Raw genomic sequence first — 21356 nt, 5'->3', positions numbered from 1 at the left:
CCACCCAGGTAACACACGCAGAGCCCCTGGAGAGAGTGCAGTGGACCACAATAAAAGTGCTTGGTTATCACACTAAAGTGTGATGAAGACCTGTGTCCATCTTGTCAATCAGACAGACGGCCTGGGCATGAGCACTGACAGACTGTGATTTAGTGCAATATCATGTGATGATGTAGAACACTATCATGTGATGACCAGGAATCATGTGCTACAACAGGGCTGATGTCATAGCTGTGGAATGAACTGAACCTACTAAGGAATGTGGAACTGTCTCGTTGGGGCAGAGTTGGCACCTGAGAGCGAATCACAACATTTCATTGCAAAGTAATTGATGAGTTATTGCTATTATTAAAGTGACATTGTGCCAAGTGTTATAATGAGAACAATATTGTAAACTCCCCATAACCTTAGCACAGAACAGAACAGTTTATCTGATTAGTATCTCATAGGGTAAATCAATGCCACCCTATTTCTCACACAGGGCTCTGGTAGAAAGTAGTGCACATTTTGGGGTGTCATTCCCCCCATAGCAATACATCCTCTACCAGATCGATCCCTACGTCCACACTTCCTACTGTCTCCTGTCCTATCCCTACGTCCACACGTCCTACTGTGTCTCCTGTCCTATCCCTACGTCCACACTTCCTACTGTGTCTCCTGTCCTATCCCTACGTCCACACGTCCTACTGTGTCTCCTGTCCTATCCGTAAGTCCACACTTCCTACTGTGTCTCCTGTCCTATCCCTACGTCCACACTTCCTACTGTGTCTCCTGTCCTATCCCTACGTCCACACTTCCTACTGTGTCTCCTGTCCTATTCCTACGTCCACACTTCCTACTGTGTCTCCTGTCCTATCCCTACGTCCACACTTCCTACTGTGTCTCCTGTCGTATCCCTACGTCCACACTTCCTACTGTGTCTCCTGTCCTATCCCTACGTCCACACTTTCTACTGTGTCTCCTGTCCTATTCCTACGTCCACACTTCCTACTGTGTCTCCTGTCCTATCCCTACGTCCACACTTTCTACTGTGTCTCCTGTCCTATCCCTATGTCCACACTTCCTACTGTGTCTCCTGTCGTATCCCTCTTCGTCTCCCCTTCTACTTCTAAACTGTCTCATTGGATCACAGGTGTCAAACTCATTCCAAGGAGTGCCGAGTGTCTGCAGGTTTTCGCTCACCCTTGTACTTGATTGATGAATTATGGTCGCTAATTAGTAAGGAACTCCCCTCACCTGGTTGTTTACAGTAGGTCTTAACTGAAAGAAAAATAAAAAAACCTGCAGACACTCTGCCCTCCGTGGAATGAGTTTGACACCCCTGCATTAAATAATCAAAATACAGAAATACATCTAATGAATAAGAATCCAATTATAATGTAATGAATAATAAAAGGCTGTGGGCCAGCAGTTGTTATATCATAACACAACTTGGGGGTCCTCTTGCTTACACTATTCACTATTCAGGACTAAGGTGTATCTCAGTGGTGCACAGTAGTGCACAAACACACCATTATTAAGATAGATTTGACTGAATGATTCAGTGCTTCAAAATACAAGTTGATGCCCCATAGGAATACGCTATAGGAGCATTGGACCCAAATATTAGCTACTGTATTGAAAGGGTCTGTGTATTACATTAAATCATTGGATGCAGAGATTGTTTATATAGAGTTCTTGTATTGAGAATTTGAGCCAGTACAGATGGGGAGTTGAGAGGAAGAGTCATGCTGAGGCACAGCCAGTGGTGTACTAGTGCTCCTCTCTTTCACACTCTCCCTCATCCGGTCACAAGAGGGGGAGCCTTCTTCAAACAAACTCCACAGAGGAGAGGACACACAGAGAAAGACAAACTTTCTAGCCTCCATGGAATATTTCTTCATGAATGGTGGTCAATCTGAGTGCTTATTTTATTTGAAAGTGTCATCAAACTACAACTTTATCATTTGTTTTTTAGATTCTTATTTCAGCAACCAGAGCTGACTATGCAAATGATTCCTTGCGCTTGAATATTATTATATAAAGTTGGATATAGCTTTTATACCTAGTGCCAGATGTCTTCTTATATAATTTTAAATGCACACGGATATTACATTACAAACAAGAGTGGAAATTGGCGTTTTAATCCACAATCTATTTCACACCCCAACACCAGGGGGCGAGGTTAGTTCTTACATTTCCCAGAGTCGGACTGTGTGGTAGGCTATCTGTTCCAAGAATCCTTCTCTGAGTTCTCAGACTAAGCACTTTCAAGAAAATGTAAAGGATACTTACTTTTTATGTAAAGATAAAAACAGGTAAAGATGGTGCTAGTTATTACAGTCAGAGAAGACTGTATTAGAGATTGCATGATAATATGTCTTGACAAAAGTGTTGAGGAGAATGACGAACACAGAGATGTATATTTAGAGATTGATATGATTCAATTAATCACCTTGAAAGCACAGATTTTTGAGTCGCCTTGGAAACAGCAGTACAGTATAGCCAGAGGGCAGTGATGTTATATATATATGTATTGTCGTGATTCTGGCTAGACTCCGCCAGCTATTAAATGGCTTTGATTAATGATATGACTGAAGATGTACACATCAGTTGATACATCTTTAAACATTTTGTAAAACTTTTAAAACAATTTCTGTCATTATAGATGAATGTCATAGTATTAAACGTTTCATGATGGAGATGTGTCAATTGTTTTGGTGGTGCTTATATTTTTGCTTACAAAAACGTAGCTAAATACATCTTTGTGTGGAAGCAAAAAAGGCTATTTGAGATAAACACAGAATGTATCTTTAGTTTAGGCTTCCTAACCACATTCCACCAATTTCCTCTCTCTGGGGTGTAACCAGGGGTCTAAAGAGGAACACCTCATGTAAACATTTATACATACCACACTGACTGTACAAAGGTTGCTGGTTCAACATTTTGCAGCAGCAGCAGAATGATTGGCATCTGCATTAGGACCAAAACGTACAGGGGGACTTTCTGCCCTTGAGTATCACAACTGCTATTTTCAGGCTCATGGAAAGCTTTTCATTCATTCTGTCACAGAAATCTTATATGAAAAGTATGATTGTTGCAGGGTAATGCCAGGCACTTGTTTTGTAACTCTTATGTTTCTCTGTTCTGACATGATATATGATTTACTTGAGATGCATTTGTATTTTAAAGTGTGCTATTTGAATTAAATACATTGTCATTATAATCATGTTCATGATACCAAACTGAATGACAAAGCAAAGCAAAAAACACTATTCTGCATGTGATATTATGAATGTAACAAACAGAGTAATTCCTTACCCTCTGCCCCCTCCTTCTGCTCTGGCACTATCTCCTGCACATCCTCCTCGCTGGCTGAGCCCTGTGGTTCTCCTGGCTGTCCAACAGGTGGTGCAATAGAAGAGGCCCCCTCCTCAGCGCCAGTCGGTAGCATCCCAGACCCGGTGGTGTCCTCCATCTCAGTGGCCAGCACCCCATTGTGGCCGGCTGACTGGGTCTCATCCCCCTCAGTCTGCTCTTCCCCCCCGTCAGGGCTCTCTGTGGCTGCCCCCTCTGAGGCCCCACCCTCAGCTCCTGATGTTGGTTCCTCTGGGCTAGCCTCAGTGGATGCAGGTTGGGTCGGGTCCACTTCCTCAAATAACTCAGTGGGGCTCTCGGCTCCCTGTTTCTCAGGCTCTGTGCTGGCTCTGTCCTCAGGCTGGGCTCTGTCCTCTGGGGTTCCCTCTGTGGCCTCTGGCTGTACCTGGTCCTGGTCCTCCACCACTGCTGGGGCATATGTCTGGATGTCTGTCTTCTCCTCTGGGACCTCCTCTGTCTTAGGCTGCTCTGTGGCTTCACCTATGGGAAAACAGACCAGAAAGATGCATGAGCCCAGTTCTGATATTAAAACTATTATAAAACTATAACTACTGTATATAAAATTATAACTATATAAAACTATTATTCACAAAACACATCCCCTCATTCCAAGAGCTTATCCCAAATCTGTCAAAGTTGGATGTGTGAAAGCAATGGGGGGTAGACATGCTTTCATCTGTCCAATCACCTACTGTATAGATCAGTGATTACCATAAAGGAATGGAGAAGTGAAGGAAGCTTGTGGAGACTAGAGAGACAGCCCTGTAATTGACCTGGAGATGAATAGCCTGTCAGATAGATGATTGTGGATATCATCACGTGATAAGCGATCTCACGCCTATCTTTTGACATCCATTATGTAACCTATGACATCATCTGTTGTGTACCAGATTGTAATGATCTGTTTACCGGTCATTACAACGAGTTACACAGTCATTTCCACATGCATTTACTGTACTGTTTCTGTAGGAAATGAGAACATGGAAGATCGAATTACCAATAAATCATATCATATAAAAGATGTCTGTTAAGATAGCAATACATATCTATCACCCTTTTATTAAGTCTGTGGTAGCAGTATATTTGTCCTATTTCACACATGTGCAAGTGTATATTAATATGCATATGTGAATTGTAAATTTGTTTTCTGCATATCCCACTCCCCCTGAGACACCCTCAGCGATCACAGCAAGGCTCTGCCATTATCAACAGCGACCCTGGAGCAAGTAGGGTTGCTCAAGGGCACTTTGACAGATTTTTCCCAACGCCCTAACGACTAGGATACCTGCTGCCCTGGATGTGTAAGAGATATTAAGCTACTTTTGGAGGACAGTCGGCAGTTGAATAAATATTTGCTAATTGACAGACCCAAATTCAGTCAATTTCAGGTGGTTGTAAAGCACATTCAGAGTGACTCTGTTGTGCAGTTATCTGCAATAACCATGGGCAGGTTGCTAGCTAATGTCAGCCATGTTGTTTTCATCCAAATTAGACCTGTTTTCCACTGGGGACAATCAGATAATCTTGGGTCACTCTGTGCATCTCTGCCTCACAACACCTTATTCACCATTGAGAGGAATAGGCTAGTGGCAAGGCCCCCCGAGGTATAATAAAACACAACCATGTTTTTCCATATCTTTAATGTCTCCCATATATGAAATGGATGGTTGAGGAAAACAATTTGACTGCAAAAGTGGTTAAATTGATAGATATTGTGGCATACCCCTTGAACTCAAACAGTGTAGAATAATGCCCGGGTGGAGGGGGTAGGCCACATAAACATGAGTGTGTCCTTCAATGGGTAAGGAGACAAAGTAGCCAGTGGTGGTTGTAGTTCCCAGGCCTGACCAGCTTGCACAGCTAACTGGTCATTCTGAGCAAGCTACAGCGACAAGGGTAGTATCCTTCCTGTATGACTGGCGGGGTATTGGGGCTGTGGAGTGATCAGTTTCCATTTCTGCAGTTTGCTTGCATACCAAAGAGAACCTTTGACTAACTGGAATATTATCCAGCCTGAATGATGCTGGGGATACTCCAGTAGTGGAATGGTTGGTTGTCTGGTTGTGAAGGACAGTCTGTGAAAGGGCTGTCACAAACAGACTTGCCTTTAGATCTTCCCAATGCATAGTTGGCCTCTGGAGGGAGTTTTTTAAAGTTAAATGTGGCAAAAGGACCTACAGGTCACGTCCCATATATTTCTTTAATATTCCTTCGAAAGTCAGGTATGATTATAATTTGGCCGATATTAAAACATCTTGAAGCTAGGGGGCAGAATTTTTATGTTTGGAAAAATAACGTTCCCAATGTAAGCTGCCTATTTCTCAGGTCCAGATGCTAGAATATGCATATAATTGACAGAGTAGGATAGAAAACACTCTAAAGTTTCCAAAACTGTCAAAATATTATCTGTGAGTATAACAGAACTGATTTTGCAGGCGAAAACCTGAGGAAATCCAACACGGAAGTGACTCTTATTTTGAAAAATCACTGTTCCCTTGCCTGCCTTTCGTCCATTTAAAGGGATATCAACCAGATTCATTTTCCAATGGCTTCCTCAGGGTGTGAACAGTCTTTAGACATAGTTTCAAGCTTTTATTCTGAAAAATGAGCGAGATTTATCAAAACGCGTCAGTGGATAGACGGATGTCCTTACATTAGTTCATGCGCGCGACACTGGTTGCTCGACATTTTATTTCTCTCCTGTATTGAATAGTTTACAGTCCGGTTGAAATATTATCGATTATTGATGTTAAAAACAACCTGAGGATTGATTATTAAAAACGTTTGACATGTTTCTACGAACTTTACGGATACTATTTGGAATTTTTGTCAAGACTTGATGACCTGCCTAAGGCTGTGGAATACTGAACATAAGCCAAACAAATTGAGTTTTTTTATATAAAAATAATCTTTATCGAACAAAAGGAACATTTATTGTGTAACTGGGAGTCTCGTGAGTGCAAACATCCGAAGATCATCAAAGGTAAGCGATTCATTTTATTGCTTTTCTGGCTTTCGTTACCAATCTACATTGCTGCTACGTGTTCTTAATGTTTTGTCTAGTGATCGATAAACTCACACAAACGCTTGGATTGCTTTCGCTGTAAAGCATATTTTCAAAATCTGACACAACAGGTGGATTAACTTCGTTATGATAGGGGGCAGCATTTTCACTTTTGGATGAATTGCGTGCCCATAGTGAACTGCCTCCTACTCTGTTCCAGATGCTAATATATGCATATTATTACTATTGGATATAAAACACTCTGAAGTTTCTAAAACTGTTTGAATGATGTCTGTGAGTATAACAGAACTCATATGGCAGGCAAAAACCTGAGAAAAATTCCAAACAGGAAGTGAGAATTCTGAGACTGGTCAATGTTCAACTCATCGCTGATTCAATTCCCTGTAAGATATGAATCTGTTTGCACGTCCTACGCCTTCCACTAGATGTCAACAGTCTGTAGAACGTGGAATGAAGCTTATGCTGTGTTGTGGGGCCGGATAGGAGGGGAATGAGTCAGTGGTCTGGCAGATTGCCAGTTCCTGGTCACGCGCTTTCCTCAAGATATCGCCTTGCGTTCCATAACTTCTACAGACATGAAGGAATGCTCCGGTTGGAACGTTATTGAATATATATGATAACAACATCCTGAAGATTGATTCTCTACAAAGTTTGACCAGTTTATTCGACCTGTTATATAACTTTTTGAAGTTTTCGTCCGAGTTCGCCTGCATTTGCGCGAGCGTTTGGATATGTGCACTAAACATGCTAGCAAAAGTAGCTACTTAGACATAAGTAATGGACATTATCGAACAAAACAACGATTTATTGTGGAACTACGATTCCTGGGAGTGCATTCTGATGAAGATGATCAAAGGTAAGGGAAAAATTATGATGTAGTTTCATATTTCTGTTGACTCCAACATGGCGGAGAAATGTTGTTATGTTTGAGCGCCGTCTCAGATTATTGCATGGTGTGCTTTTTACGTAAAGTTGTTTTGAAATCTGACACAGCGGTTGCATTAAGAAAAAGTGTATCTTTAATTATATGTAAAACATGTATCTTTCATCAAAGTTTATGATGAGTATTTCTGTTATTTGACATGGCTCTCTGCAATTTCTCCGGATATTTTGGAGCCATTTCTGAACATGGCGCCAATGTAAACCGAGATTTGTGGATATAAATATGCACATTATCGAACAAAACATAAATGTATTGTGAAACATGATATCCTATGAGTGTCATCTGATGAAGATCATCAAAGGTTAGTGATTCATTTTATCTCTATTTCTGCTTTTTGTGACTACTATCTTTTGCTGGGAAAATGGCTGTGTTTATCTGTGGCTATGTACTGAGCTAACATAATTGTTTGGTGTGCTTTCGCCGTAAATCCTTTTTGAAATCAGACATGTTGGCTGGATTCACAACATGTGTAGCTTTAATTTGGTGTCTTTCATTTGTGATTTCATGAAAGATTGATTTTTATAGTAATATATTTGAATTTGGCGCGCTACATTTTTTCTGGCTTTTGGCCAAGTGGGACGCTATCGTCCCACATATCACAGAGATGTTAACAACAAGTTAAGCTGTGTTTTGCTATATTGCACTTGAGATTTCATGAATATAAATATTTTTAGCAATTTCTTTGGAATTTGGCGCTCTGCAATTCAGCGGTTGTTGATGAAAATTATCCCGCTAAAGGGATCCGTGCGTCAAGAGGTTTGTGGGTGGTTGGCATTGATTACAGACTGGGGAAAGCCCAGCAGGAGATGTGGAGAGTGACATGAGGGTGACCTCAGGTTACTTAGAGGTTAGTCAAAGTGTAGCTAGGTCATAGACTATGACTAAGAAGTGTTGGTTGTGAGGGACCACCCACAAAACCCAACAGAAAACAGGCTACCTAAATATGGTTGACAGCTGCCTCTGAACGAATGACAGCTGCCTCTGATTGAGAACCATAGCAGGCCAAACACAGAAAACCAACACAGAAATAGAAAACATAGATTACCCACCCAACTCACGCCCTGACCACACTAAAACAAAGAAAATACAAAATAACTATGGTCAGAATGTGACACACGTTGTTTAAGCTAATTCAAGTTGATCATTTTAAAAGGCTAATTGATCATTAGAAAACCCTTTTGCAATTCTGTTAGCACAGTTGCAAACTGCTGTTCTGATTAAAGAAGCAATACAACTCTCCTTCTTTAGACTATATGAGTATCTGAAGCATCAGCATTTGTGGGTTCGATTACATGCTCAAAATGGCCAGAAACAAAGACGCTTCTTCTGAAACTCGTCAGTCTATTCTTGTTCTGAGAAACTAAGGCTATTCCATGTGAGATATTGCCAAGAAACTGAAGATCTGGTACAACACTGTGCACTACTCCCTTCACAGAACAGAGCAAACTGTCTCTAACCAGAATAGAAAGAGGAGTGGGAGGCCCCGGTGCACAACTGAGCAAGAGGAAGAGTACATTAGAGTGTCTAGTTTGAGAAACAGACACCTCACAAGTCCTCAACTGGCAGCATCATTAAATAGTACCCACAAAACACCAGTCTCAACGTCAACAGTGAAGAATTGACTCTGGGATGCTGGCCTTCTAGGCAGAGTTGCAAAGAAAAAGCCATATCTCAGACTCGCCAATAAAAAGAAAAGATTAGATGGGCAAAATAACACAGACACTGGACAGAGGAACTCTGCCTAGAAGGCCACCATCCCAAACTTTTGAACGGTAGTGTACATTTGAAGGTGATTCCTCGGCTTTGATGGACAGTAAAAGGGTTGCAGACGAGGTGCAGCTTGTCAAACATGGTGCACAAAGACCACTATCTCACAGTCAATCCTCTGCCACAGTCAATTCTTATATGGATGTTGGGATTACTGCAGTTTCCCAGACCAATGCATGATTCACGTGAGTCCAGTTCAGGTGCCACATGGGCTGGCCAGCCATTGTTGGTAGCAAAATAGGTACATATGAGGACAACGCACGACAAAAATTGTCAGATAGCATTTTGGCTGTTGAATGGCCTCCTGGGATGTGGCAGTCCAGTTCCATGGTCTCTAGTAACTGCCTAAGGGAAGGACTGACAGTGGAGTGGGAAAGTTAATGTGTAGCCCCAGGCTATGTTGGTTCATTGTAGTGAACACCTACCTTGTGCGCTTGTCATGTGTGGTAGCATCCTCCCCATACAACACAACTGTCACAGTCAACATACAGTTGAAAACAGAAGTTTACATAAACCTTAGCCAAATACAATTAAACTCAGTTTTTCCCAATTCCTGACATTTAATCCTAGTAAAACTTCCCTGTCTTAGGTCAGTTAGGATCACCACTTTATTTGAATAATGTGAAATATCAGAATAATAGTAGAGAGAATGATTTATTTCAGCTTTTATTTATTTCATCACATTCCCAGTGGGTCAGAAGTTTACATACCCTCAATTAGTATTTGGTAGCACTGCCTTTAAATTGTTTAACTTGGGTCAAATGTTTTGGGTAGCCTTCCACAAACTTCCCACAATAAGTTGGGTGAATTTTGTCCCATTCCTCCTGACAGAGCTGGTGTAACTGAATCAGGTTTGTAGGCCTCCTTGCTCGCATATGCTTTTTCAGTTCTGCCCACTAATTTTCTATAGGATTGAGGTCAGGTCTTTGTGATGGCCACTCCAATACCTTGACTTTCTTGTCCTTAAGCCATTTTGCCACAACTTTGGAAGTATGCTTGGGGTCATTGTCCATTTGGAAGACCCATTTGCGACCAAGTTTTAACTTCCTGACTGATGTCTTGAGATGTTGCTTCAATATATTCACATAATTTTCCCTCCTCATGAAGCTATCTATTTTGTGAAGTGCACCAGTCCCTCCTGCAGCAAAGCACCCCCACAACATGACGCTGCCACCCCCGTGCTTCACGGTTATGATGGTGTTCTTCAGCTTGCAAGCCTCCCCCTTTTTCCCGCAAACATAACGATGGTCATTATGGTCAAACAGTTCTATTTTTGCTTCATCAGACCAGAGGACATTTCTCCAGAAAGTACGATCTTTGTCCCCATGTGCAGTTGCAAACCATAGTCTGCCTTTTTTATGGTGGTTATGGAGCAGTGGTTTCTTCCTTGCTGAGCGGCCTTTCAGGTTATGTCGATATAGGAATCGTTTTACTGTGGATAAAGATACTTTTGTACCTTTTTCTTCCAGCATCTTCACAAGGTCCTTTGCTGTTGTTCTGGGATTGATTTGCACTTTTCACACCAAAGTACGTTCATCTCTAGGAGACAGAACACGTCTCCTTCCTGAGTGGAAGGAGATATCACATTTACATACAGTAATTATTCAGGCCCTTTACTCAGTACTTTGTTGAAGCACCTTTGGCAGTGATTACAGCCTCGAGTCTTCTTGGGTATGACGGTACAAGCTTGGCACTTCTGTATTTGGGGAGTTTCTCTCATTCGTCTCTGCAGATCCTCTCAAGCTTTGCCAGGTTGGATGGGGAGTGTAGCTGCACAGCTATTTTCAGGTCTCTCCAGAGATGTTTGATCAGGTTCAAGTCCGGGCTCTGGCTGGGCCACTCAAGGATATTCAGAGACTTGTCCCGAAGCCACTCCTACATTGTCTTGGTTGTGTGCTTAGGGTAGTTGTCCTGTTGGAAAGTGATCCTTCACCCCAGTCTGAGGTCCTGAGCGCTTTGGAGCAGGTTTTCATCAAGGATCTCTCTGTACTTTACTCTGTTCGTTATTCCCTTGAATGATTCCCTCAAATAACTTGACTAACCTAAAATTGACTCAGTTCCCCCTAAAATTGACTCAGTACCGGTACCCCCTGTATATAGCATCGTTATTGCTATTTTATTGTTGCTCTTTTATTTTTACTCTAGTTTTTTAAATTTTTCTTAACTATTATTTTTCTTAAAACTGCATTGTTAGTTAATAAGGGCTTAAGGGCTTGTAAGTAAGCAATTCATGGTAAGGTCTACACCTGTCGTATTCGGCACATGTGACCAATACAATTTGTTTTGATTTGATATATATACAGCACCAGTCAAAAGTTTGGACACAACTACTCATTCAAGGGTTTTTCTTTATTCATACTATTTTCTACATTGTAGAATAACAGTAAAGACATCAAAACTATGAAATAACACATATGGAATCATGTTGTAACCAAAAAAGTGTTAAACAAATCAAAATATATTTTAGATTCTTCAAAGTAGCCACCCTTTGCCTTGATGACAGCTTTGCACTCTCTTGGCATTCTCTCAATCAACGTCACCTGGAAATAGCCTTTACACTGCCTGGAGGCGTTGGGTCATTGTCCTGTTGAAAAACACATGACAGTCCCACTAAGCCCAAACCAGATGTGATGGAGTATCGCCTGAATGCTGTGGTAGACTGGTTAAGTGTGCCTTGAATTCTAAATAAATCACTAACGCTGTCACAAGCAAAGCATCCCCACATCATCACACCTCCTCCTCCATGCTTCACGGTGGGAACTACACTTGCAGAGATCATCTGTTCACCTACACTGTGTGTCACAAAGAAACACAAATATTTAGTTTGGACTCCAGACCAATGGACAGATTTCCACCAATCCAATGTCCATTGCTTGTGTTTCTTGGCCCAAGCAAGTCTCTTCTTATTGGTGTTCTTTAGTAGGCGCCCATAAGGCGTCGTCTGTGTTTGGCCGGTGTAGGCCGTCATTGTAAATAAGAATTTGTTCTTAACTCTGAACCACCCATCCCGGATCCGGGATCATTGTCATCAGAAACACTGACTAGCATAGCCTAGCCTAGCGCCACAGGGATATAATATAATATAATTTCATGAAATCACAAGTCCAATACAGCAAATGAAAGATAAACATCTTGTGAATCCAGCCAACATGTCCAATTTTTAAAATGTTTTACAGCGAAAACACAACATATATATATGTTAGCTCAACACCATATCCAAAAAAACACAGCCATTTTGTTCACAGCAAAGATAGCTTTCACAAAACCCACAAATAGAGATAAAATTAATCACTAACCTTTGAACAACTTCATCAGATGACAGTCATATGACATCATGTTATACAATACATTTATGTTTTGTTCAATAATGTGCATATTTATAGCCAGAAATCGTGGTTTTACATTGGCGCCATGTTCAGAAATGGCTCCAAAATAGCGAGAGTATTTACAGAGCGCCACGTGAAATACAGAAATACTCATCATAAAACTTTGATAAAGATACATGTTTAACATATAATTAAAGATACACTGGTTCTTAATGCAACCGCTGTGTTAGATTTAAAAAATAACTTTAGTAAAAAGCACAGCATGCAATAATCTGAGACGGCGCTCAGCCATTCTCCGCCATGTTGGAGTCAACAGAAATACGAAATTACATCATAAATATTCCCTTACCTTTCATGATCTTTCATCAGAATGCAGTGCCAGGAATCCTAGTTCCACAATAAATCGTTGTTTTGTTTTATAACGTCCATTACTTCTGTCGAATTAGCAACTTTGGCTAGCATGTGTAGTTCACGTGCCCATCCAAATTTACGCTAATGAACAAAAACTTCAAAAAGTGATATTACAAATCGAATAAACTGGTCAAACTCAGTTGAGAATCAATCTTCAGGATGTTTTTCTCATATATATCCAATAACGTCCCAAACGGAGCATTTCTTCATCTCTATATAACCGATAGCAAGGAAGGACATCACATGCGCAGTGTGCGTGGCCAAGAACTGGCAATATGCCTGTCTAGTCACTCCAATGGCTCTCATCCGGTCCCACATCAAGCTAGACGCTTCATTCCACGTTCTACTGCCTGTTGACATCTAGTGGAAGGCGTATGAAGTGCATACAGATCCATAAATATAGGAGAATTGAATAGGCGATGACTTTCACAGCGACCCATTTCAGAATTTTTACTTCCTGTTTGGAAGTTTGCCTGCCATGTGAGTTCTGTTTTACTCACAGATATAATTCAAACAGTTTTAGAAACTTCAGAGTGTTTTCTATCCAATAGTAATAATAATATGCATATCATATGATGTAGGACAGAGTACGAGGCCGTTCAATTTGGGCACCAATTCATCCAAAAGTGAAAATGTCGCCCCCTAGTTCTAAGAAGTTTTAACTGATTTGCCTAGTTAAATAAAGATTAAAAGGTTAAATATATATTTTTTAAAGTAGTGGTTTCTTTGCAGCAATTCGAACATTAAGGCCTGATTCACACATTCTCTTCTGAACAGTAATGTTGAGTTGTGTCTGTTACTTGAACTCTGTGAAGCATTTATTTGGGCTGCAATCTCAGGTGCAGTTAACTCAAATGAACTTATCCTCTGCAGCAGAGAATACTCTGGGTCTTCCTTTCCTGTGGCGGTCTTCGTTTGAGCCAGTTTCATCATAGTGCTTGATTGTTTTTTCGACTGCAATTGAAGAAACTTTCAAAGTTCTTGTAATGTCCGCATTGACTGACCTCAATGTCTTAAAACTTCTTAAGGTTTTGGCCTTTCTAGGGGGTTTTTCCTAGCCACCGTGCTTCTACACCTGCATTGCTTACTGTTTGGGGTTTTAGGCTGGGTTTCTGTACAGCACTTTGAGATATCAGCTGATGTAAGAAAGGCTATATAAATAAATTGGATTTGATTTGATTTCAATTTTCGCATAAATGACATACCCAAATCTAACTGCCTGTAGCTGAGGCCCTGAAGCAAGGATATGCATATTCTTGGTACCATTTGAAAGGAAACACTTAGAAATTTGTGGAAATGTGAATTTGAATGTAGGAGAATATAACACAGTAGATCTGGTAGAAGAAAATACAAAGAAAAAACCAACCAGTGTTTTTTACCGCCATCTTTGAAATGCAAGAGAAAGGTCACTGTTAAAGCCATCACTCTGGTAATTCCGATAGTGTCCACAAGATGGATGCATTGTATGTGCAAAGTTTCAGAGCGATAACTTGAAGTATGAGCTAACGACATGACATTTAGTGTGAAGTCACCCAGGTACATTTGGGCAAATCGTGGAGAAGACATTTGCATTCATATTACATTTTTCTGCAAGAATATCGTAAAATCTGTATACTTGGACTTTGATTTAGCTTTTCCAGTATTAGTAGCCATATTATAAGTTCAACATTTGCAAAACAACCAGTTTTCGTAACTTCATAACTCTGAATACATTTTGCGACAGATACAGGTATCTAGCTAGCTTTGTTAGACCCCGATTGGTGCTTATTTGACAAAGTTAGAGTTGATCAAGTGAAGACCACCTGCGTCATCGGCGTGCCATGAAGGCGTCGGCCTCTGACCAACTTTGGAGTCCTATAGGATATACTACACCCCTAATGATATAGTGAAGTCTGGTTACGTTCTAGAATGTCTGAGGAATACCTACACATGTGATTTGACTGGTTGAAACAACGTTTAGGGTTCGATTTTCACAGATTCCTTTCTTTGCAAATTGAACGAGTGGAAATAGAAAATCGATCGTGCGTGCTATATGGACCTTTTTAGGATATGAAAAAGGATTTTATCTAACAAAACTACACTTCATGATATCTCTGGGACCCTTTGAATGATAAATCAGAGCAATATTTCAGAATGTAAGTACACATTTCACCTTCAGAGGTAAATTTATCCAACGTATCACGGTGAAAAAAGTGTTTTGTTGTTAGGAGCTCCCCTCAAACAATAGCATGGCATTTTTTTTCGCAGTAATAGCTACTGTAAATTGGACAGTGCAGTTATATTAACAAGTTATAAGACACTTATATGTAACGACATTTGTTTTTTCTCTAAAGTCTGCGATCGTGACACAAGACGCTGCATGATTTATGAATGTCCGGCCAATCCCTAAAAAGTTTGAAGTTTGCTGAAAATAAACGCACTTGACAGTGAGAGGACGTTTCTTTTATATATATAATCATATTCCTCCACAAATAATTCCCAGATCAATACTTTAACTTGCCCGAACGGCATCAGAACATCAATATGAAATGTATTTAGAATTTTGATCTAGCAATACAGTATGTTAAAAATAAAAGCAGATTTACTTACCTCGGTCGAGACCCTAAGAACCTCAATAGTTAATCAATCCTGTGAACGGGTTAGGCAACGCAAGTGTCTATACTTCAACAGCAAAGTTAGATATGACAGAAGTTTATGAAGTAGGGCCTTGTAAACAAAAAGGGAGAATTGTAAAGATCCACGGGTCTTAAGCGATAGTTTAAACCTTGTGACAGACTAGCGTCCTGTCCAGGGGATGTACATATGCTACAGAATCAGGAGGCTCCTGCCCCTATGGGCTCGGACAAGGCTTACTTATTAGATAGTGTAGCCGCAGATTGGCATACTGTATGAAATACAGAGGAGATGGAACATGTCATGATTTTGTTGATTCTATTGATTGTGGTGTTGATAATGTAGATGGTGAAAAAGACGGGACTGACCTGCAGCATCAGAAGCAAGGTCTCCATCTGTCACCTGAACACTCTCTGGTCCTGTTGAATCAGGATTGATTGCCAAATCACAGTTCTTCATAGACAAATCTGGCAAAATCAGAGGTTGGGATCAAGGATCAGGAATGAAGCACAAATGTGTTACTGTCTCCAGCATATGTTACAGTTCAAGTTCTAAGAATGGCAAGAATCATTAAGATGTACAAGTGTTTTAGTAATTGTCTCTCAAAGAGCTCTGTTCTCATGCCAAACCTGATCAATATGAACTATGAAAAAAAGAAAAACTCACCTGATGCATTGAAACAGAAGGCATCAAAGGGTTGGTCCGGAGTGTCATGGTGGAAGAAGACTCCTGTCATGTTGTTGGCACAGTTAACATGGGCCTTCTGTCTGAGGATGGTGGTACTTCCATTGCTGATCCAACCATATCTAAAATCAAATATTAGCATTTGGATTTCACATGACTGTGAATACAGATACGCATCTGTTGGTCACAGATAACTCTTTTTTTTAAATGTAGGGGCATGGATCAGAAAACCAGTCACTATATGGTGTGACCACTAGTTGCCTCATGCTGTGCGATACATCTCCTTCGCATGCTGTTGATTGTGGCCTGTGGAATGTTGTCTCACTCCTCTTTATTGTCTGTAAAAAGTTGCTGGATATTAGCGGGAACTGGAAAACGCTGTCGTACTCGTGGAAGAACTGGGACATGGGGCCATGCATTATCATGCTGAAACATGAGGTTATTTTTTATTGAACCTTTATTTAGATAGGTGATTAAACAGTAAAGTAGTAAAAAAGTCAACCAAAACTGCTAGAAGTGTTTAGCTTGAGATAAGGAACATGATAAAAGGATACATAATAATACAATTTCTTTACCATTACCGGTTTTAATTTAGAATATGTCATTCAATGAGTAAGTAGTCTACTACAAATAAAAAAACACATGAAAGATTTACACTTCCGGTTTAATATACATGCTAGCATACCACACACGTCCAATACATTGCTTGATTCTAAATGGTACGCTCGTGTGGATATTGGAACAGTGACTTAGTCTTACGGAGTCCTTTTGCAGATTTCCATATAATTATTTACCCGTTGATAAACCACATCATGTGGGTCCTAAGAGGACACTGTAGTCATAAAGATGGATGTGTGACCTCACCTACAGGTCTCTAGGCCTTGGGCGTGGGCCTCGGTGACCTGTTCCTTGCTGGCGATGGTGCCGCCCAGGCTCTCACACAGTTTTTTGGCCAGACCAAAGGTCAACGAGTAGCGAGCTTCTCCCTCCACGTGGAACACTCCAGCATGGCTGCAGCTACGGGACTTTGCTATAGCTGGGGAAAGGAAGAGAATGTGAGAGAGAGGTTAGTATTGAGGAAATCAGCCTGTGAGACACTGTGACTGCATGGTGGCCATTTTGTAACTATGAATTTTAAAACTGTATAATATTTAGACTTCGTCAAAGAAAATGAACGAACACAACGTGGAAGAAAGGTTACTTTTCAATATGTTCTGAGAAGAACTAGGCATTCACTAGCAATGTACATAGCAACAAGACCAACTGGTTACAAACAAAACATGGGTGAAACAAATTAATTTCCCCCTGGCATTAGCAATAAAGTTGGCATTTACAATAAAGTTCCCATCACAAATTTGGGTTTACAAGAAAAATTAAAAACAGTTAAGCCAAGTTCCCTTGTAATTATGTTATTTCAACAACCTATCGTCAGAAAAAGAAATCTGACGTAATTATGTTGCTTTTCTAAAACTTCTTAACACTTAGCGTTGTTGAATAGGGGTCTTGGAAAATACCTCTGAAATCAGTAGCTAGTTCTTCTAGTATATCACTCAACAGTAAATTACAAATATGGGACCAGGTGTGACCTCACTGTAGCTCTGACGTACTAGTATTTATCCAGCACTATCATAACCTGAGTACCCCTATATAAATAGTAATGTCTGTTAGCTTTGTCTTTGTTATCTTTTTCACCTGTATAAGCCTACATTTAAGATTTCAACACATTGCAATACATATAGATTTTGCCATAATGTATACAATTAGAATGCATGTGCTCTTGAGTTTCACTTCCTATAAACAGACACATGACCCAGCCTATACTTCAATAAATACCAACTGGCCAGCTGCTACAGTCAGATTCACTGGTTTCCTGTAATAGTCTCTTTACAGTTCATTCATGCTTGGTTTTACAAGGCTTTGTGGAGGCCTATTTTGAGGCTGTTTTACTGTAAAATTAAACATATTTTGCACATTTAAATAACCCTAACTGCCATTACAAAGTTGTTGAGGTCGTTGATTGCCATTGCGTCACTCAGCATACATATGACTATGGTCCTAAACAATAGACAGCATACAGACGAATACAACTCATCTTACAAATGTATTCAAGCTAGTTATGTTTGTACATTTTCCTATGAGTTATTACATTTCATAATGGTTTCGATGCAGTCTAAGTGCTGTAAGATATCATGTAATATATCACTCATATAATGTGTTTGAACCTCAGTATGGTTCTGTTTCACAATATTTTGTTTCACTGGAGTAAACACACACACACACATACGCACATGCACGAATGCACATAACCATCAATCATGAGCACAAGTTTCTGATTATCTGTCATGTCATTGCTCATTGTCGCTTCAGGGCTATAACACACAGTGCCTTCAGAAAGTATTCATACCTCTTGACTTTTTCCACATTTTGTTGTGTTACACAGTGTGATGATAATTGATTTAATTGCAATGTTTTTGTCAAAGACCTACACAAAATATTCTGTACTGTCAAAGTGGAAGAAAAATTCTAAAATGTTATTTTAATTAATGGAAAGTAAAACACAAATATATTTTGATTAGATACATACAGTGCCTTGCAAAAGTATTCACCCCTCATGGCATTTTTCCTATTTTGTTGCATTACAACCTGTAATTTAAATAGATTTTTATTTGGATGTCATGTAATGGACATACATAAAATAGTCAAAATTGGTGAAGTGAAATGAAAAAAATTACTCTGTTTAAAAAAACAAAACATATGGAAAATGGAAAAGTGGTGCATGCAAATGTATTCCCCTTTGCTATGAAGCCCCTAAATAAGATCTGGTGCAACCAATTACATTCAGAAGTTACATAATTAGTTAAATAAGGTCCACCTGTGTGCAATCTAAATGTCACATGATCTGTCACATGATCTCAGTATATGTATACCTGTTCTGAAAGGCCCCAGAGTCTAAGCAAGGGGCAACACCATGCAAGCGGCACTATGAAGACCAAGGAGCTCTCCAAACAGGTCAGGGACAAAGTTGAGGAGAAGCACAGATCAGGTTTGGGTTACAAAAAAATATCCGAAACCTTTAACATCCCACGGAGTACCATTAAATCCATTATTAAAAAATGTAAGGAATATGGCACCACAGCATACCTGCCAAGAGAGGGCCGCCCACCAAAACTCACGGACCAGGCAAGGAGGGCATTAATTAGAGAGGCAACAAAGAGACCAAAGATAACCCTGAATGAGCTGCAAAGCTCCACAGCGGAGATTGGAATATCTGTCCATAGGACCACTTTAATTATGGCTGCAGTCCCGTTAACGGGACCGATATGACAACAGCCAGTCGAAGTGCAGGGCGCCAAATTCAAAAAACAGAAATCTCATAATTAAAATTCCTCAGACATTCATGTGTCTTATATCATTTTAAAGGTAATCTTGTTGTTAATCCCACCAAAGTGTCCGATTTCAAATAGGCTTTTCAGTGAAAGCACTACAAACGATTATGTTAGGTCACCACAAAACCACAATAATCACAGCCATTTTTTCCAGCTGAAGGTAGCTTCACAAAAACCAGAAGAGATAAAATGAATCACTAACCTTCAATTATTTTCATCAGATGACGCTCATAGGACCTCATGTTACACAATACATGCATGTTTTGTTTGATTAAATCCATATTTATATAAAAAAATCTGAGTTTACATTGAGGCTACAAGATTCACCAAATGCAAAAACATCAAGTGACTTTGCATAGCCACATCGTTTCAACGAAATACTCATCATAAATATAGATGATAATACAAGTTATACACATGGAATTATAGATATACCTCTCCTTAATGCAACCGCTGTGTCAGATTTCAAAAAAACTTTACGGAAAAAGAAACGCACGCTATAATCTGAGACGGCGCTCAAAAGTAAAATACCACAGCTGCAAAGTTGGCGTCAACATAAACACGAAAATACATGATAAATATTCCCATACCTTTGATGATCTACATCAGAAAGCACACCAGGAATCCCAGGTCCACAATAAATGTTTGTTTTGTTCGAAGAAATCCGTTATTTATGTCCAAATACCTTCTTTTGTTAGCGCGTCTGGTTTACATATCCAAATGCTAATTCTGGTCAGCGTTATATCGGACAAAAACTTCAAAAAGTGATATTACCGGTCGAAGAAACATTTCAAACTAAGTACACAATCAATCATTAGGATGTTTTTAACATATAGCTTCAATAAAGTTCCAACCGGAGTATTCCTTCTTGTCTTCGTGAGCAATGGAACGTAAGTGACTCCACGAGGAAAAAGCATGATCAGAAAATGGCAGCTTGATGGACACCTGACTGATTCTGCTATCATTCTCTCCCACAACATCATAGAAGTCTCATTATAATTTCTATTGATGGTTGACATCTAGTGGAACCCCTAGGCAGTGCAACATCATTAATAGCTCAAGGGGATTTCATTAAGGACTCTGGTGAACACATACAAGCTCAGATTTCTGACTTCCTGTTTTGATTTCAACTCAGGATTTTGCCTGCCAATATGAGTTCTGTTAATTTCACAGACATAATTCAAACAATTGTAGAAACTTTAGAGTGTTTTCTATCCAATACTAATAATAATATGCAAATATTAGCAACTATGACTGAGGAGCAGGCCGTTTGATATGGGCACCTTTCATCCAAGCTACTCAATACTGTCCCTTCAGCCATAAGAAGTTAAGCCATACACTCCATAGAGCTGGGCTTTATGGAAGAGTGGCTAGAAAAAAGCCATTACTTAAAGAAAAAATAAGCGAACATGTTTGGTGTTCACCAAAAGGTATGTGGGAGACTCCCCAAACATATGGAAGAAGGTACTCTGGTCCGATGAGACTAAAATGTGGCTTTTTGGCCATCAAGGAAAACACTTTGTCTGGCTCAAACCCAACACCTCTCATCAACACGAGAACACCATCCCCATAGTGTAGCATGGTGGTGGCAGCATCATGCTGTGGGGATGTTTTTCATCGGCAATGACTGGGAAACTGGTCAGAATTGAAGAAATGATGGTGCAAAATACAGGGAAAATCTTGAGGGAAACCTGTTTCAGTCTTCCAGAGATTTGAGACTGGGACAGAGGTTCACCTTCCAGCAGGACAATGACACTAAGCATACTGCTAAAGCAACACTTGAATGGTTTAAGGGGAAACATTTAAATGGCTTGGAATGGCCCAGACCTCAATCCAATTGAGAA

General features: G+C 40.1%; 1 protein-coding gene across 1 annotated transcript in view; it reads right to left on the bottom strand.

Moving 5' to 3' along the window:
- LOC139584561 (CD44 antigen-like) overlaps positions 1-21356 on the bottom strand; it is a 42965-nt gene that overhangs the window by 3851 nt on the left and 17758 nt on the right. The window contains exons 2-5 of the mRNA XM_071416563.1: positions 16991-17162; positions 16109-16248; positions 15811-15909; positions 3301-3837 (exon numbers count right to left, since the gene is read on the bottom strand). Coding sequence (XP_071272664.1) covers positions 3301-3837; positions 15811-15909; positions 16109-16248; positions 16991-17162 — 948 coding nt within the window. The remainder of the gene's footprint in view (positions 1-3300; positions 3838-15810; positions 15910-16108; positions 16249-16990; positions 17163-21356) is intronic.

This window comes from Salvelinus alpinus, chromosome 9, assembly GCF_045679555.1.
Source record: "Salvelinus alpinus chromosome 9, SLU_Salpinus.1, whole genome shotgun sequence".
In the NCBI taxonomy this organism is placed as follows: domain Eukaryota; kingdom Metazoa; phylum Chordata; class Actinopteri; order Salmoniformes; family Salmonidae; genus Salvelinus; species Salvelinus alpinus.
The sequence above is the reverse complement of the archived record's forward strand: the minus strand, read 5'-3'. Positions and strand labels throughout refer to the sequence as shown.